Consider the following 19,553-nt stretch of genomic DNA (forward strand, 5'->3'; position numbering starts at 1 on the left):
ATTTGTGGTCAAGTTTTAACGCATTCACTGATAACCGGTTGGAATTGCAAGATGCTAAAACATTGTAAGAATCTACTATTCACAAGCGTATAAAATATAATTTAAACATGTAAATTGAATTTACATTAAATAAAATGTAATGTAAAAAAAAAAACGTATCTAAAAGCTTTAGTAAAATGGGATACCAAATTATTGTATCCATTCAGGAGAACTCGCACATACAAAATAAACCTGTACAATTCGAAGTGATAACACAAATCTGACAAAATTGAAACTGGAACACTAAAAGCTTTTTAACACTTATAAATGTTTTCATCACAGCACCTTTTTAACTGGCTGAAATTTATAAAACTAGACTTATCGTAGATCATTGTGTAAAGTGCAGAAGTAAAGATGCACCATGCCATTGGTTGGTAGCAGCTATCTGGTGCGGACCAGCGAGGCCAGGTACACCCACACAGAGAGCACGTTGTTGGGGTAAGGGTGCACGTACACAGCCAGGGCAAACTCCACGTTGGACGCATCAACGCTGTGGACCCCCGTGCTATAGACCGCTTCCACGATGGGACGGATCTCTGAGAACGGCAGGTGAACCGGGAAGCCAACAATCTGATGAAAGAGGGGGGAAGAAAACACAATGAAAAGTACTGTTCCATATCATGGAAAACCTCTTATCTCCATATTGTAACTTTGTTTTATGTTTTTTAGTAAATTAACGCCTTACTTGATCATACTACAGTGGTACAGCCTTACACAAAAGTAGCAGATAGTAACAGTTTTGGACATGAGGTTTCCACTCGACAATGTATGGTAAGAATTTATTCCCCCACCCCCATTCCACTCTCAGGGGTTTCCAGGGGGTTTTCAGCAAGTTTAACCACTTCTACAGCTGATCTACAAGCTCACATAGTGTTGCATCGCTACACATTGTGAGCTTGTAGATCGGCTATTGTTTTGAGCACCTAATTTTGAGCAACACAAATCTCTTGTGTCTCTTGTGTCCTTGCACAAAATTGTTTCAGATGGAGGCCTGAGGCCTATACTGTACATATTATTGGCTCCAGTAATAGCAAGAGTGCTCCAACATCACCTCTCGAGTGGGAAGCTGATTTGGTTGTTCCGGAACACTGTGGGTGATTGATATAGCCTGCACTATCTTTCTCGCTCCTCCAGTCTACACCACTCGCAGACCAGACTGCACGGGGACATGGACTACTAAACTGAGTGAACCTGACCTGGGCAAATAGGGACATGCTCCAGCTGCACCAATTTTATTTTTGTGCGTGGGGGACCTTGTAATCCAGCAGGGGATCAATTTAACCCAGCTGATGGCTGCTCAAATGATTACTGTTTAGAGCATTGTTTTTTTTGGCCAGTGCTCCCTATCCATTATCCAGGTCCCTTACCGCCCCATACCCAATTCAAATGTGAGATTTACTTTTTATTGTTATTTATTTTAATTATTCTTATATAGTTAAAAAAACACCATATCAATATGTCAGTATCAAACCCCATTCAACACTTACAAATCTATCCATCATCCCAATAATTAAAACGTGCAACTACACAATTCAGAAACCACGCCTCATTTCAGTCAATAAAAAGCATGTGTTTTGCACACCTAAAAAGGTGACAGGTGCGTAGGGGGCCCCAATGTACTGAAATAAATCAGTTAATGAGTTATGAATAAATCTGTTTGAGGTAATGGGAAAAAGGCTAGGATGAACTGAAGAATAGATCCACTTGAATATATTAAACTGCTCCACTTCCCCCAGGTTAATTGTCTTGCTCAGGGGCTGTGATCTAAACTTCTGATTAGCAAGCTACGGCCACAGCCCAGCGTATGTAGAAAACAGATTGCTTTGCATGCATAGATGGAGCTTCCTGCAAATAAGTCATACATTAACAATATAGCTAATCTACACAGTTACCCTGTAGTCTCCCAGCAGGCTCTGTAGCTCCAGGCGGTGCTCGTCGGCCATGTCCCGCCCACCGCTCAGCTCCAGTTTGGGGAGGAAGTGGCGCAGCGTGGAGGTGCAGTAGCGGTTCCAGCGGGTCGGCTGACGGGGGCGCCACTCCATCAGCTTCTCTTTAAGGATCTTCTCAATTCTGTGGAGTGAGGTGGTTTGTGCTCTATGATTAAATGGACATCGCTGAATATGTTGACCATAACGTTGCTGTCGGGCAGATACCTCTTATCACCATATTTTAACTTTTTGTGTTTTTTCATAATATTATAAGGTAATGCCCTACTTGATCATCATACAGCGTCACACAAAAGCATCAAAAATAGCAGATCTACAAGCTTGAAACGTGCCATGAAGTGACGTTTTGAGCTTGTTATTTGAATCCTGAAAACTGTTCAGTCTTTTTGGTCATATGCGGTTTCCAGAGACGATATGGGCAACATATCAGCCGAACCGGTACATATATCGGACGGGTTACTTCTAATATAATGTTTTCTTCCAAATCAATCAAAGAGGCGCCTTCATTTTATTTTGCATTTATTTACTGAAATCAGGCATCTGAATAACACCTAAAAAGCGAAACAGTAGAGGAATTGAATAGGGATGAGTTTGGTGAATTATTTTTCCTGACAATATTAGATTTGTTCCATAACTTGATATACACATAAACACATAAGATTCCACAACTTGCCTGTCCTGTAGTTCAGCGGCAGCTGCTTTATCCGTTCGCTGATACACCAGCTCCTCCGGCTAAATATGACAGATGTGAAGTAATGTAATAATAATGTAAAACAAACGTCATTGTATTTTTTGTGTTTTCATAGTGATACCAATAAGAACTTAAAGTATACTACGCTAGTTGATCCAAGTCAGAATACAATCAGTTGGTTGATCATTCACATAAACATGCTCAGAAAATGCACGCGACCCACCCTATTGACCTCAGCTACCATGTTAAGTGGTCAGATGGTTAGAATGCGTTCTACATTTTCAAGTGGGCCCTGATACAGACAAGCTAATGAGAACCACTGACTTAGATGACCAAGAGCATCCACAAACGCTGAGCACTCACCTGTACACTGGACAGCCCAGGATGGGAGAAGGAGCGCGAGAAGAAGGGCTTCCACAGGTTGGATTTGGTGATGTCAAAACTGATGCTCATGGGGGCGCTATAGGGCTGAGTGTTGAACCACACCTAATGGAGAACCACAAAACAATCTGCTGACTAACTTCCCTGGACAACCAGGTTTATGAACTTAACATTATGAAAATAAAGAAAAATGTTATGTGGGTTCCTGTCACAAAATGTTTTCATGGCCAAATACATATCAATTTGGGAGTCCTTGACATGAAAACGCTGACGGTATTGATGAATAGTGATGAATGGATGTGTACCAGCGAACGCTGCACACTATGATGATCATGTTCACTCACGTTGTCAGTGTTGACTATGCAGCCTACGGCCTGCAGGGGGCAGAAGGTGTCGTACTGTCCATAGTACTGTCCACTGCTGGGGTTCCAGATTATGTAGCGGTTGTGTTCTACAGTCAGCACATAGGCTGTGAGACCCTACAAACACACACACACACACACACACACTTCTACAGTCAGAACATAGGCTGTGAGACCCTACAAACACACAACACAATGTTCTACAAACAAACACTGCAATGACCAGTTATGCACTTTGAAGTACTCAAAATGAGCCTCTTTTCAGTTTATGAAATATTCTTAAATGACATGGGTAAATGCAGAGGGATTTTTTTCACGTATGTACACGATATAAAAAATAAACTAAAGTGCGAACAAAAATATATAAAAAGAAGTTCCCACTACCACAGTATATGTGTACAAAGTATATGTGGTAGTGGTGGGATGTAGAAATCATTATGTGGTCCTGCTGCAACATCATACTGTACAAAACAACAAGTCAAAGAACTTTCTAACTGATACTTGGATGTACTGACCTCGGGGATGGCGGTGCCGACGATAAGCCACGCCTTCTTGCCCATGTACAGGAAGTAGTTGCACAGCAGCACGGCGTGCTCTTCCTCGTCGCCGGCGAGGAGGGTCAGGAATTGCTGAAAACAGGAAGAGGAAGGAAGCCTTTTTAGTTTGCCGTTTTCCTTCTACTGTACCTCCAGAAAGGTCCCATTGGTTCCTGGTCAGAGCTTCACTCTACTCACATCACAGGTGCTCCACAGGTCACACACGCTGGAGAACGACACGCTGTCCGGCAGGGAGGGGATGAGAGACACGAACCTGGCCACCAACTCCTAGAGATACAGGAAGGTTTTATGAGACATAACCTGGCAACCAACTCCTAGAGATACAGGAAGGTTTTATGAGACATAACCTGGCAACCAACTCCTAGAGATACAGGAAGGTTTTATGAGACAGAACCTGGCCACCAACTCCTAGACAGGGTGGAAGGTTTTATGAGACAGAACCTGGCCACCAACTCCTAGACACACAGTAATTACTGATGTTTGGATCTATATTTTATTCTAATCAATTTGAAAAACAAACTTCGATTGTTTTTCTTTTCTTTTTTTTGTAAATTAATGGCCTACTTGATCATACTACAGCATAACTTAAAAGTATCAAAAATAGCAGATATACAAGGTCGAAACGAAGCACGAAGCGACACATTAATTTTTATTCAATTTGAAACAATAATATAACATATTTTGATAAAGAAATTGATAAAGAAATAATCGCATGAACTGAACTTTATTTTATGTAACTACTTACAAAGCTCTTTTCAAAGCTTTAAAAAAGGCAAACGACAACCTCACAAGTGTGTCATGTACTGTAGTAGATCGACAATTTTAATGACATGCCTAAAACAGGGACACCAGGTGTGGAAGTGGGCAAAATCGGGACGCACCGATGATGTCCTCAAAAGAGACAAAGAAAAGAATGATGGTAGTATCGGGCCGAACCGATATATACCAGTCGGGCTCTAGTCAAGAAGAAACACATGGGGTTGGGGACTGACCATGGCCTCCTGGGGGCTGTTGGGAAAGGCCTCCAACAGCTCCTGCGGGGGGTTGAGAGGTCGGATGTAGCGGGTGATGAACACCGTCTTCCCGTTGATGTCGATGACGGTGGTGAGGCAGGGCCGGTCGGGGAAGCCCCGCGCCGCCTCTCTCTCCATCCTCTCTGCGGCCTGCAGCAGACGCTCATCCTCCCGGGTGTCAAACTGACACAGGAGGAGGAGGAGGGTGCCAGGACATGACAGAGAACAAGGGGTTAAACACATAACAATAAACAATTTGGGCATTTAGCAGACGCTCTTAATCCAGAGTGATTTACGCAAGGTAAGCACAAGGCAATACATCAAATGCATAGAAATAATAAACTAGGATCATAGGTAAACCAAGAACATATCATCAGTCTAAACCGTATAATATCCAAAAAATAAATAATCTGTAACTATAATCTTGAAACTATACAAACTATAGGCTGCCAGGTCAATAAATGAACTGTCTACATAACATGCTATCCATTACATTCTAAACTTTGCATAAGCATCCAAGGTCGTCAAGGCTAGGGCAAGTGCTACGGGCTAAAGTGGAGTCTGAAGAGGTGAGTCTTCAGAATATGGGCGCGAGTATGCAGTTCTTACTGCAATGGGTAGTTTGTTCCACAGTTTGGGAGCCAGAAGGGAGAAGAGTCTGGGACGTGTGGATCACATCATGTCATAGACATGACTGGACATGACATGTTTGATGAAGTTGTGACTCTAAATGGGCTTTAACTCAACATGATTTTCAGGGCGGCAACAGTTACTTTCTTAGTGATTATTATCATGTCTTGACACAAAATAATTCAAATAGATTTTCTTTATGACAAATATAAATTGATTTATCTGATTAACCACTATTTTATACTTTCTCGTACATCAGTGTCACATATAAATAGCGGAAATAGAGGATCTACAAGCTCACACAATTGTAGATCTGCCATTTATTCGGTTTTAAAATGCATAAAAAAAATGTTTGATTAATTGTTGCACCCTTATTGTCACTCATCCAAAAGAAGCAAGTGTAGCAATTCTGCTGTAGATAGATCATCCCAGTAAACATTTACCTTCACTTCCTTAATCTAGGCGATGCGGCAGAGCAAAACAAAAAGAGAAAAATAAAATGAAATGAGAATGAACAAATAAAAGAAAGAAACGTAAAAACAAAGAAATGCAGCGATGTAAAATCACACTCTATATAAACAACATACGGTTTTAAACATCGTTGGTGTCGGGCAGAAACCTCTTTATATTAAAACTTTGTGTTTTTTGTAATTAACGCCCTGCTTGATAATACTACACTACAGCGTCACACAAAAGCATCAAAAGTAGCAGATCTACAAGCTCAAGTTTTTGAGCTTGTAGATCTGTTACTTTCGCTACTTTAGAATTTGAATCCTGAAAAGTAACAGTTTTGTTTTTGGACATATGAGGTTTCCACCCGACAGAGACGATATCTAATATACATAATAATAATATGTATAATATTGTGGGTTCTTACAGTGCACACATACACAGAAGGATAATATTTGCTGTGTGCATGGTAGGAACCATGCACACAGCCCCTCAACCGTGCTATGACCAATGTATGAAATCTACGGTACATGCTATAACCAATGTACACAATTTGTCATTGTCTCTTACTGTTGCTATTCTCTATTATTTCTTTCTTATTGTTTCTTATTGCTGCTATTCTTTATAGTCCATTCATTCTAGTCTATAGTCTACTATATAAAAATCTTGAGCATAAACTATGAAGCCATGGGCGAGGAGGGCTTTTACCCGTTCCCTGATGGACTCCCCGGGGACCAGCTGGGGTTCGATGGTGATGAAGAGTGTGATGAAGGCTCCCTCGCTCAGGCTGCGTATGGCGTCATAACCTCCCTCGCTCCCCAGACTGCGCTCCTTGCTGTAGCCCAGCAGCACCGGCGGCGTGTCCACCTTGAACGTGCCGTCGATCTGTCCAATGGCAACAGGAAACCAAATGAGCCACAATTTCGGCCACACAAGAACGGATGACCATGCAAGGAAATGTGTTTTGATTGATTGATTGAAATATTTATTAACAGTTTGCAGAATTACAGTACATTTCAAGCACAAACTCAATACAAAGACTGTTAACTGTGAGTGGATGACCCAATTAAGCATTACACTTGTTTACAAGAGGGTCCACCTTGTTCAATTCATCAAAACATACAAGACGTACAAATAGACACTTCTATATAGTCAAAGAACAGAACAGGAATTCATCATAAGGGAGGTAAAAAGGGAAAAGAAAAATATACAGTGAGGAGAAAAGGGGGTGGGCGGTGGGGGGGATTCAGATTTTACGGAGGCCAGTTTCGAATTGCAGCCGTCCGTAGGTGCCCTTTGAGAGCGGTTTTGAAGGAGTCAAGGGATTCGCATGTCTTAATGACTGTTGGTAGGGTGTTCCACATTTTGGTGGCATAGGAGCGAAAATAATGTAGTCCCTTGTGACCTGTATTCTTTCTATGCTGCCACCAAAATGTGGAATGGCTTACCAAAAGACATTCAAGACCTCGACTCCCTATACCCAAACTCAAAACCAAACCTTGAAAGCATGGTTGACCTCAAAGTACAATTGGGCATCCTCTTCACCCTGACCCTGACCTGGTCTTCACCCTGACCCCAGCCCACCTCCTCTTCACCCTGACCCCAGCCCACCCCTCCTTTTTCTGTATACTGTATAATATATCGTCTATGTCGGGTGGAAACCTCATATGTCCAAAACTGTTACTTTTCAGGATTTAAATTCAAAAACAGCAAATGTAGCAGATCTACATGCTCAGAGCTTTGCGCCGCACTTCGAGCTTGTAGATCTGCTAGATCTGTGTGACGCTGTAGTATGATCAAGTAGGGCATAGATTTACGAAAAAACACAAAAGGTTTTAACCCCTTTTGGTGGTTACATACATTATGTTATAATTTAGCTATTGAAAAATAGCAGATATACAAGCTCATAGCGCGCCACCGAGTGGCGCGCTATGAACTTGTAGGTCTGCTATTTTTTAAAAATCGTTAAAATGTGCCTCAAATCTTTCAGAAAATTGTCATGATTTAGAAATCATTTTTTTTAAATTTCGACGTCAGGCCTGAATGGGTTAATATGGACATAAGAGGTTTCTGCCCGACAGTGACAACATACTTTTAGCTGCCATTGAAGCTTGTATCGTTATGTATGTATTACTGATGAATTGAGTACAAGGGACCACTGTTAACTAAGTCATTAATAAAGTAATAAACCAAGGAAGACTTACCCTGGAATGGGAGTAGATGGTACTGAAGGGGATCTTGACACAGCCCAGCCAGTGTTTCTCCACCCGGGTGTGTACCGACGGCCCTCTGTCTGCGTCATCCTGGTGGTGAGAAGGAATTTACCACTTTCAACCTGGCATCCCTATTTTGGGCCTGTCATTATAAGCAAAGATTATGGAAAATAGCCCAAAAAAATAGCTGATCTACAAGCATTTTACAACACATTTTGAGTTTGTAGATCAGCTATTTTTTTTTAATCCTTCAAAACTATAAATTAAGGCATAAAGATGCAATCAATAACGTGAATTAAAACGTTATTTTAACTAATCTGTATGATAAGTATATTAACACAATATTTAAAAAAAAACTGTAGTGGTTGTAGTTGGCCACCTGCTCTTCTATTGAGACATTTAGATCCTGTGGTCTGGTAGGGCCACTACTGGTTGACAAGAGGTACTGCGTGCAAGTCAAAGCATAATTCACATCAGCTCAAACAAGCTTTCTGTAGCTCAAAAGGTAGAATTTCGTCCACCTCAGGGCCAAATCCCAGGTACGACATGAAAGTGACCGATTGCAGCTTTAAGTTGTTGATCATGAAGATCATAAAGCAGTGGTTCTCAACCTATAGGTAATAATTGGCAAAACACTAAGATTGTATTGGTAATATAACGTTAAAATAAAGAAATACACTTGTTTTTCATTGTTTTTTCATTTCGTTTTCCCAACAATAAGGATGCTGGGGTTTAAGTGGTTAAAGCTTCACGCTGGCGTGATGCATTTCCAGACGACTGAAGTCACCTCCCGGCAATGTGACCCATGTGTTCCAGATGTGACATACTGATACTGTAGACTCACCACTCCCGTCTCATAAATCATCTCATCAAAGATGTTGATGAAGACCTCGTCCTTATTGGACTGCAGGCTGCCCGTGCTGTAGTCACCGTTTGGAGCGCTAGGGTGGAACAACAAATAACTGTTATTAAACACGTCTCATCCGTGGGTTTTGTAACTGCTGCTGGTTCCCATGAAAAACTTTAATAACTTCCTAGAATGACGTGAAGGCTCTTCTTCAGCTTGTCTGTGCATTCTTACAAAGTTAGTCAGTTAGAACATTTTTACATTTACATTAATTCACAAATGAAGTGGTGCTTAAAGCTGATTTGATATTGGCTTCGCTTTGCCTTCATATATTGCCCTAACATAAACGGCAAAACCGATCTCATATAAATTCAAATCTGATTTATATTTAACTAGAAGAATTCCCAGGTTTTTGCAAGACACAAATTAAACGAAATTCAAGTTGGGGTTTAAGAATGTGTGAATCACAACTTATGCCAAGTCATACACTGCTTTCCACTGGTACTATCCTCTAGTTATATCTAATGTAATTTACGTAAATATAATTACAGAAAGTCACACAGTTGTTAACCTAAAAGGAAGTTCCAGCTCCTCATTCCAGCAGGGGTTTGGTCCATCTGCAGTTGTGGTTTGAAGAACCGTTCGCTGGAAGGTGACCTCCACAAACGGTCTCACTTGTACCTAAGATACCAACATGACGATTACAATTCAAGCCTTATCCAGAGCAACAACTTACAATAAGCAAGGCAATCACTTACATAAAATGCAGAGAGACAGAGTAGTGCATCCGTCTAAACAATAATATGCTATCAAAATTAAAAATGCAACATTATGGGGGAAAATTGGGATGAGTCTGCATTTCTAAATGCAATGGTGAGTTTGTTCCCGGTGGCTTTGTAGACCAAAATCAGTGCTTTGTACTCGGTAGTGAAGAGAACACCAGGCTCACCAGCCAGAAGAGAAATCATATTTTCAGTCAGGGTCTATCTGCAGCTAGCTGTCTGCTCCATGTGTACACAGTACCTGATCCAGGAGCCAATCACAGCCTGCCATAACACTCTGGGAAGGCTGGCCCGCCTCAAACGACTCGCTGAAAGTTCGAGCTGATTTTGATGACAGTGGTTTGCTGTAATACCAAATTAAATCTGGATTAAAATCATCCCATTTGTAGATCACCCAAAGAGCTTCCTTCCGAGATAAACAAAAAATGGTGCATAGCAATTACTGTACATAATCAACCTCATCTGACAAAATACTAAGGTAATTGCGACTGTAGGCCGCAGTTTACTATGAAAACCTGCATCTCCCGTCCATCATGCCTCCATATATGGTCAATACAGAATTCATTCCATATGTTGATCTGACCTCATCTGACCTCATCAAACCCTGTACACTCCAGACACTGCCCCTGCTACCACCCTTAGATCTATTCTCCATATATGGAGCTGACCTGTTCTGACATTCCATATGTTGGTCTGACCAACATATGGAACCCTGTACAAACCCTGTACAATCAAGACACGCTCCATATATTGATGATCTGTAGATCTGACCCCCCCATGCCAAAGCGCTAGCACTCGCCCAGCAGTCTGCCGTCACCCAGGCGGATGTGTGCATGCGACCTCGCCCTTTAGGCCGAGGTCGCTTCTTGCCCTCAGGGCGTCTTACTGGTACCTTAGCCTCGCGTAACGACACTAATACCACTGCATGGATATTGCATTGCAAAGGCAGATGAAGACTGGCTGTGCCAGGCTAGTAATACCTGGCATATGGCCTACAGACGGGGATGTCATAGGGGTGTCATACCTGGCATATGGCCTACAGACGGGGATGTCATAGGGGTGTCATACCTGGCATATATATACAGGGATCGGGAGGCCCCGTTCATGACGTCATAATTTTAATAATTAATAAGAATTATTTTTGTGGTGTGTCAGTGTGTATTATCGGACTTCATAGCATGAACAGCATACAGCACAGCCAAGTAGAAAAATACACTAAAGCAGCTTGATTAAACAATTTTACTTTGTCTTGAAATTACTGTAAGGTATAACTGGGAGGCAGCATATGCTATACAATGATGCAATCGCAGCTGCTAGTGCAGTGAGTGCACACACTAGGAAGTGGGAACAATTACAAACAAACAACACAGGTCAACGTGACATGACAGTGATTATTAGCTGCTACCAACTAGTGGTAAGTAGACGTACAGGATGAGGCCGAATAATTGACACGGCTGATTGGAAGGCTGCGATGCAATGCAATATTACTACTACTACTACTACTACTATTATCTTTTGGAGGCCCCTGGAGGCTCGAGGCCCATTTCAATTGTAACGATTGAAACATATATAAGGCCGCCACTGACCATATATAGCCTACGGACAGGGGTGTCATACCTGGCATACGGCCTACGGACAGGGATATCATAGGCCCTGATGATGTTAAGCAGGAGTTTGATGTCTCCGTCAGACAGATTCTGAGCCGTCACTTTCTTCCTCTCTTTCCTCTGAGGTTTCAGTGGTCGCTTGGGTTCGGCCAGCTTGAAGAGGTTCAGTCCCAGAATCCTGACCATCACAAACAGAGAGATTCAGTTTTCAGCGAACCCCCACAAAACTTTATAGTGTCTCTCAGGAAATATGATGCGTTTTCAACAAAACAATAATAGATCATTCTCTACTTTACTACATGTTAACACTACACTCTCAGTGGAATTCAAACAGGACTGGGGTTATTTATTACCTAATTTCTCAGCATCACTGCCATAAACATGTAGTGTTGTTAGTAGGAATAAACACAGAAGCACCCGGGAGAAAGTGGACTAAGACAGGGGAGGAGCCAAACAGACTTCCTGTTTCTACACAAAGGGAGGTGGTGCCCCCAGAGGCAAAAACTAACTCTTTTTCGAATGGGTTCCCAGCTTGATTATTACAGTAGCAGTCTAGAATACTACACTATGACAAAGGACTAATGCTACAGTTTGTGGGGTGTGTGGGCACTAAAAGTGGGAACTAAAAGGGTACACATTCAGGGAAAATACAAATAAAGTCTATGAACATACCCATGATGTTTACCACTGATAAGAAAAGTGGAAATGGAACATAAGAGATGATGTAATAAAACTTAAAAAATCATGAGATGACAAAGAAAATGAAGTCACATTCTAGAATAACTATTAATGATCACATTCATAGTCCACACAGTACATCCATCCATACAGTACGATTATGACATCAATACAAATGTAATGAAGGCTGAAAAACAAACATATTTCATATATAATATTCAAATTTTTGCATCCACATGTTGTGAAAGTAGATTAAAAAAAATGGCAGCTGTAAAAACAATCCAAAGAAAAGGGTTTGTGCAGCCAGGAGAATGCGATGTTTACTCCATCATCAAACAGCTTAGAGCGAGACAAGAGTCAAAATATTCTGACATCATCCTGTGATCTACACAGCCTGCCTGTCGTCATGACAGCTTTATGTAGCATTTCTCAGACATCCTACAGTTCAAGAGAACCCAGCATGACTCAACCAAACTATTTGTTTGTGAACTGGAGTAGAAAGTGAATAGAAAACATTGGCAGAATCCTATAAATTGCTTTCCTGACACGTATCCTTGGACCGCTCAAACAATGACTTACAAGGAAAACACTCATGCTGTTCATGTACCTTTCAAGACATATTTAGACTTACAATCTGTATATTTACAGAGAAAGTTTCCCATCCTGCCTATTGCTTGCCTATTCTCTGTGTTCTTACAATATCCATGATGCATGCTCAACGTAGTGGGCCTGGCACGCCCGTGTGGTTTATGGCTGCTATTAGTATCAACCCGATTCATTTCCTGAAGTGAAGAATGTTATGTTTCAAGGACAATTTCATGACTGAAAACCAGAAATGATGGTATTCCTGTTTGAATAAATGTGTACACTACCCCCGGTCCCCGGGGAAGTCACAGGGGTATGTCTGGGTGAACTTATCAGCATGACTTTGGTGGCATTTCAGAGGCGGGCAGAGGCCTGTTCAATGTCATGGCTGTGAATAGGTTAGAGTTAGACAAATCTAAATTTAAGCCATAGAATGTAATGTTTACAATGTTTACCCAATATTTGGAACCTCCTCTTCTACGATCAGGTCAGAAAGGATGAAGTGATGCTTGGCCACAAGGAATCTGTTGAGGACCGCTTCTCTGATCTAATTACAACAACAACAACAACAACAACAACAACAACAGATACAGGGTTAAAGGTGGTCAGTGATAGTAGTGACCAAGACACTTGATCAATGGCGGTGAATGACCAATCTGCTCACCTTCTGAAGGTACCTGGCCACTAAGGCTCTGTGTGAGTCCAGGTGATCTTTGGTGTTGATTATTTCTCCGTCCTTCAGTCTCTTCTCATAATCCTGAAATTAGTTTTAGACAAAAAACATATACAATAGGGAGACATTTTGGCCGATATTGATATCCGATATAATTAATTGCTGTTATGGCCGATAACCGATATTACCGATGTCAATATGATCTCATTATGTATTGAAAAATGATCATAATTTTGTCCATTCTGAAAAATACACGTAACAGGGTATCTGCACTGGAGGCTTAGGCAAGTCAGATTTAACTTAAATACCTTTATATTTTATAGTGTGAGCTTGTAGATCTGTTCAAGCTGTTACTTTGGGCTAATCGGACCGATTAATTAATCTGAAAACAACTAGAATCGGCCGATACCGATGTGTTTGCCGATTAATCTCCCATCACTACTATACAATAATAGCTTTATACACAGGACAGTGAGGACACTAATGTATCCCCTACTCTCCTAAAACATTCTTTATGGCCAAAGGTGCTGAATGCAGGTTAAACACTGGGTAGATTTCAAGGGTCGGACTCGTAATACAGTTTCATCTACAATCATCATAATATGATATCATTGGTCATCACTAATGCTCATAATAAGATTTCCATACACACTATGTGCCTCACTAGTGGACTATGGACAGTTCAGAAATCTGTCTACCAATTACACTATCGATGGGGATTCCACCTACAGCCTTTCTAAGCCTTTAGTATTTGTTGTTGCATTTATAAAGATAACACTCTTGTGAAGTGAGGGGCGTGCTTATCATCATACATCATCATACACCACATTCCGTGCTCAGCCAATCAAATCATCACAAATCTCTTTCCGGCCAATCACTTTTGGCATCTTCACTTTTCTGCCCTCACTTTTATCCTCAATATGTACTTTGCTCAGCCAATCAAATCATCGCTATGGGATGATCAGCCAATCATCAGCCAATGTTTGTGTTCACACAAACCCTCAAAGCTGGACATAGGAGGGGCTGGCACCCCTCAAAGATTTAAACAAGTTTGAAATGACCAAACCTGCCTACAGATGATGTCACTGGTAGCCAAGCTTCTGAACTGTCTACAGCTCTCCTCTGAGACACAAACTGAATACCGGTAGTCATAAATATTATAATGAGTATTACTAAGGAGTCAAGGACCAATTAGATGAAGATGTTGAAAATGGGTGAAGTGGTCCTTTAAGATCTTCAAAGTGTTTTAAAAATAGTGCAAATAGCAGATTTACAAGCTCACAACATGTCACATTGAAATAAGTGGGCAAACCCCCATTCCTATTAATGGCCCAGCAGATGTCACTATTTCACCTTCTGCAGAGCAGTGCTGGCTGCAATACAAAATACTCTCAATAGAAGTGAACAAGCTTTTGGCTGGACTTTACACTTGATTGTATTGCCTTAGTAAACATTTTCATAAACACTTTATGTTTTCATTCGCTAGTTTAAAGTATTTTTAAAATCATCATGATATGCGTTTAGTAAATTATGGTTCCATTAATTTTAAAATGAATGATAAAGTAGGGTATGGTTTCTACTGGTTCTACTGAGACCCGCCCTCGCTGCGGATGCAGCCAATAGCAGTTGTTTCCAGTTTCATTACGGGTTCCGGAAGTTCAAAGATGGTGGATTTCAGTTTGCCGAATTTGGCTTCAAAACGGTCTGTAGAAACTAATGGGGCTCCCTTTGTCCATTCATTTTTACGGTCTATGACTGCCTCGCATCATGTGTGGGAGGTATTAATTTGGCATAATGACTAAAATAAGAAAAGAGTAAGTGCTGAAGTATCCTAACCTGGAACACCCTGTCTGTGACCTCCCTCTCCAGCGACGGGACGTGCTTGTAGTGGCGGAACTCGGCCACCTCGCGGTTCCTCAGGCGGATCAGACGGAACCTCTTGGATCCCTCCAGCTCTTCATCTGTCACAAAGTTAAACTCCTCCTGTAGCTGCTCCAGACGGAAGTACTCTGGAGCAGTCACCTCCCCGCTACTGGCCACCTGCAGCCACACACACACAGAGCAGTCACCTCCCCGCTACTGGCCACCTGGAGCCAGACACACACAGAGCAGTCACCTCCCCGCTACTGGCCACCTGGAGCCACACACACACAGAGCAGTCACCTCCCCGCTACTGGCCACCTGGAGCCACACACACACAGAGCAGTCACCTCCCCGCTACTGGCCACCTGGAGCCACACACACACAGAGCAGTCACCTCCCCGCTACTGGCCACCTGGAGCCACACACACACAGAGCAGTCACCTCCCCGCTACTGGCCACCTGGAGCCACACACACACAGAGCAGTCACCTCCCCGCTACTGGCCACCTGGAGCCACACACACACAGAGCAGTCACCTCCCCGCTACTGGCCACCTGGAGCCAGACACACACAGAGCAGTCACCTCCCCGCTACTGGCCACCTGGAGCCAGACACACACAGAGCAGTCACCTCCCCGCTACTGGCCACCTGGAGCCAGACACACACTGATGGAGCATCTTTAGTGTTAAAGGTAGGGTATGTGATATTTTCTGGTTAAAACAATTAGGTTTTGCGTGTGAAAAACGAACGTAAAACTCTATACTCTGATAGTAGAGAGAGAGAGACACAGACACAGACACAGACACAGACAGACAGACAGACAGACAGACAGACAGACAGACAGACAGACAGACAGACAGACAGACAGACAGACAGACAGACAGACAGACAGACAGATCTATAGAAACATTCGGTCTCCCCGCGTCAGCTCTTTAGTAAAGAAAAAAAAGGTGTGTTGACTGTTGACCCATTTATCAGCTTAAATTTTATAATGGTATCTCGACCTGAAAATGTATTTTGTTTACTAAAAAGAGAGAGGGATACCCCTGTTAGTGAACAAAAACTCTAGTCTAATAGCAATGATTATTTTCTGAATATAGGGATATATATCGAAACTCTAAAAGTGAATAATGTTAATAAGGTTTCAGAGTTAGAAATGGACAAATGAAGTGAAATGAAGAGGATTTTACTGTGTAGACTAGTTAGTACAGCTACCCACTTTTAGCAGCTGCATAATGGCAGCGTTTTTGGGGTCGTTGGGGTCCAGCCGTGATTCCGTGGCCCACTCTCCGATTTTCTTCATGTCATTGAGTCCGGACACCCCGATAAACGAGACCATGTCCGGCTGCCTCAGTCCACTGGGCAGACAGACAGACACACAGAGATAACTTAATGTACACAGTAAACAACAACAAGGCTCTCAATGTGTTTCGCTGCACATAATACTACACCTCTACCTCTGTATAAGTATTGTTATTTCCCTGATTCATTAACGCAAACGCAGCATTTATGTCGTCTACAAGTGAGGGTTGCCTCCAAGCATATTTAGGGAAGACATCGCCGTACCCAAAGAAAACAGAAGACTTTGAACATGTCATTTGATAATGGTCATTCTGGACTCAACAAAATTATGACAATTATTTCCACATCCTTTTTTTAAATTATTATTTTGTTTATGTAAAAATGTTATCAATGTGATCTTTGCACTGCAGTAACTCAAAGAGTGAAAAGTGTTCCTGTGTGTGGAGGATGTTACAGTGAAGGAACAAATGACATGATGTTACCCATGCATGGCGCCAGGCTGTTGGGACATGGGCGGGGCGAGGGGGACGTCATCCTCTCCAATGCCCCATGACACACAGCAGGACAGCTTCCCAGAGGTCAACAGGGTCTGCTTGTTGCCGCCGTCAGCCTCGAACGAGAAGGGTACGTCTGACAGGGGTAAAACACAAAGACAGTTTGTGGAAGTGAGTGGAAGGGAACATTACGATTACAGTACATTCTGAATACCACACTGCAGTCTACGACGGCACTGGACATCATGGGGAATGGGAAGGTTTTAATTTATTTTATTGATATGAATACTTCATTAGTCATAAATGTAAACCGCACATGGTACAGTCAGACCTTAAAGGTAAAAGGATAACACAAAATAGTCCTGGGGACTTTCCATTGTGGTCCCATGTATTCAATTAAAAAACAACAAAACAAACAAAATTAACACGACATGTCAAAAATTGCAATACAAACACTCTAGGTTCACTATACGAAAAGTACATTTACCTCCCCTTGTGAAGTTGTGGTCTCCTGATATATGTTTTTTCAGGACAATTTTGAAAGAACTAGTGTTATACATCCTTTAACACTTTAAGGGCTTTAGTTTAAATTCATATATCCAAACTACCTAGGCTGCCGGGATTGTTTTATTACCTTTGGAGCATATGCCAAAGTATTTGCAGCTTTGATCCATGGAAACCCGCCTGAAAATGGTCCCATGTGTTGTTGTTGAAGAGAAAAACATGCGACCATCGCGATGCGAAACGACAACAGGCTGTGAGGGCTGCTGTAGTCCAGTCAAAACGACCGTTCACTTGCATTGATTTCCGGTTTCGTCATCATAACGCGACGGTCTCGTCACCAGATCTGTGACAAAGCCGCAGCTTCTTTTTAATTATTAAAAAACGGCGAATTAAACACATAAAACAAATAGCGGGTTTAGCGTATTAAGCAGCATCAAAACATGGATGAAATAGCGTGGAACACGGGTTATGGATGGTGTTAGGGCATTCCACATTTTGGTGGCAGAGTAGTAAGTAGAATTAGAACTTTCCCATGTTTGTTCTAAATTTAGGTGGTTGCTGTTTACACACACCCCTGCTACGTACTGTAGGTGACCGCGTAAGGTTTTTGCAATGTTTCATTGAGTTCTTCTGACTTTCATTAGAGTAAACTTGATTTTCCCTTAAATAGACAGCAAGAAAATTACATTTACAATCTAGGTATTCTTGGTCTTCTTCAGAGCAACTTATAATTGCCAACTAACAACACAAAGTGTGTGAAACTATTTATGAACTATTTTTATACTTTGGACATTAAAAAATCATTGAAAAATCTCACACAACAACCCTTAATGGGCTATTAAATGATGATGATGTGTGTGTGTGTGTGTGTGTGTGTGTGTGTGTGTGTGTGTGTGTGTGTGTGTGTGTGTGTGTGTGTGTGTGTGTGTGTGTGTGTGTGTGTGTGTGTGTGTGTGTGTGTGTGTGTGTGTTCCATTCACCGCTTCCGACAGCTTCATGGTCAAACATGACCCGCTGGTTGCTGCTGAACTCCTGCTCCTCGGAGGAAGCGCTGCCTGTCAGCACAGACGACTCTGGAACTGGAACAAACACCTCCGCCAGGAGGCTGTGAGACCCACCCACCTCCTCAAACACCTACACACACACACACATGCACGCAGACACAAACACACAAATCATATATTAGCAAAGTCACCCAGTGACATGTGGGGATTAGTCCAAATGGCAAATGACATTATTTTTCCTATTATTAAATGTTAATTGATATTTAGTCCAACAGCTAAACAAGCACAGAAAGGGAGGAATGAACAAGGAACACAGGTCTCCACTATATTACATTTTCCATTAATTGAATAATGGTGACGCTTTTTTCTGTTCTATTTCTTTTTGGTTTGTTATTTGAATTAAAAAAATGGTTAAAATTTTTGGACATAGAGGGTATGCCGCTATGCGCATGCATAAAGTAAGTGGCAAAGTGAGTTTAACATTGTTTAATGCAATCAGACTTTTCTGTTTGGATGTGTGGGCTGTCAAATAAAGGGACCCATAAAAATGTTTCCGTGACCCACAAATGGGTCCCGACCCAGTGTTTGGGAACCAGTGCTCTATAGGCATATTTTTTTAAATAATCAATTAAATCGATCAGTTTGATTATCTGTCGCTCCATCTCTCGCTCCATGTCTTTGTACCTGCAGTTTGATGCTTTCAGGGCAGTTGACGATCTTCAGGTTGAAGATCTGACCAAAGTGGACCCTGAAGTCAGAGTTGAGGGAGCGGCTGTCCGTCCTGGAAACCTCCTTGTCGTTGTACATGACCTTGACGAACAGGGAACGCTTGGCCACGTCCTCCCGTCGAGCAACCTCCGCCCTGCAGAGAGGAACACGAACACATGCCATGTGGGTTGTGAAAATCCCCTCTCGTTGTCTCTCTAACAGGGG

The 19,553-nt window shown here is 42.0% G+C and overlaps 1 protein-coding gene across 3 annotated transcripts in view; it reads right to left on the reverse strand.

The window, feature by feature from the left end:
* Positions 1 to 36: 36 nt before the first annotated feature.
* cc2d2a (coiled-coil and C2 domain containing 2A) overlaps positions 37 to 19,553 on the reverse strand; it is a 36,739-nt gene continuing 17,222 nt past the window's right edge. For 2 of the 3 annotated variants that reach the window (XM_079504859.1, XM_079504858.1), the window contains 21 exons: positions 19,305 to 19,482; positions 18,597 to 18,750; positions 17,101 to 17,248; positions 16,536 to 16,674; positions 15,291 to 15,494; positions 13,446 to 13,538; positions 13,237 to 13,328; positions 11,529 to 11,696; positions 10,153 to 10,255; positions 9,701 to 9,810; positions 9,127 to 9,223; positions 8,274 to 8,372; positions 6,778 to 6,954; positions 4,969 to 5,172; positions 4,154 to 4,243; positions 3,935 to 4,048; positions 3,402 to 3,536; positions 3,040 to 3,162; positions 2,659 to 2,717; positions 1,932 to 2,109; positions 37 to 609 (listed from right to left, as the gene is read on the reverse strand). In XM_079504859.1, coding sequence (XP_079360985.1) covers positions 421 to 609; positions 1,932 to 2,109; positions 2,659 to 2,717; positions 3,040 to 3,162; positions 3,402 to 3,536; positions 3,935 to 4,048; positions 4,154 to 4,243; positions 4,969 to 5,172; positions 6,778 to 6,954; positions 8,274 to 8,372; positions 9,127 to 9,223; positions 9,701 to 9,810; positions 10,153 to 10,255; positions 11,529 to 11,696; positions 13,237 to 13,328; positions 13,446 to 13,538; positions 15,291 to 15,494; positions 16,536 to 16,674; positions 17,101 to 17,248; positions 18,597 to 18,750; positions 19,305 to 19,482 — 2,854 coding nt within the window. In that variant the 3' untranslated portion in view covers positions 37 to 420. The remainder of the gene's footprint in view (positions 610 to 1,931; positions 2,110 to 2,658; positions 2,718 to 3,039; positions 3,163 to 3,401; positions 3,537 to 3,934; positions 4,049 to 4,153; positions 4,244 to 4,968; positions 5,173 to 6,777; positions 6,955 to 8,273; positions 8,373 to 9,126; positions 9,224 to 9,700; positions 9,811 to 10,152; positions 10,256 to 11,528; positions 11,697 to 13,236; positions 13,329 to 13,445; positions 13,539 to 15,290; positions 15,495 to 16,535; positions 16,675 to 17,100; positions 17,249 to 18,596; positions 18,751 to 19,304; positions 19,483 to 19,553) is intronic. The other variant, XM_079504860.1, reaches the window with a different exon arrangement.

This window comes from Electrona antarctica, assembly GCF_951216825.1.
Source record: "Electrona antarctica genome assembly, chromosome: 7".
Taxonomy (NCBI): domain Eukaryota; kingdom Metazoa; phylum Chordata; class Actinopteri; order Myctophiformes; family Myctophidae; genus Electrona; species Electrona antarctica.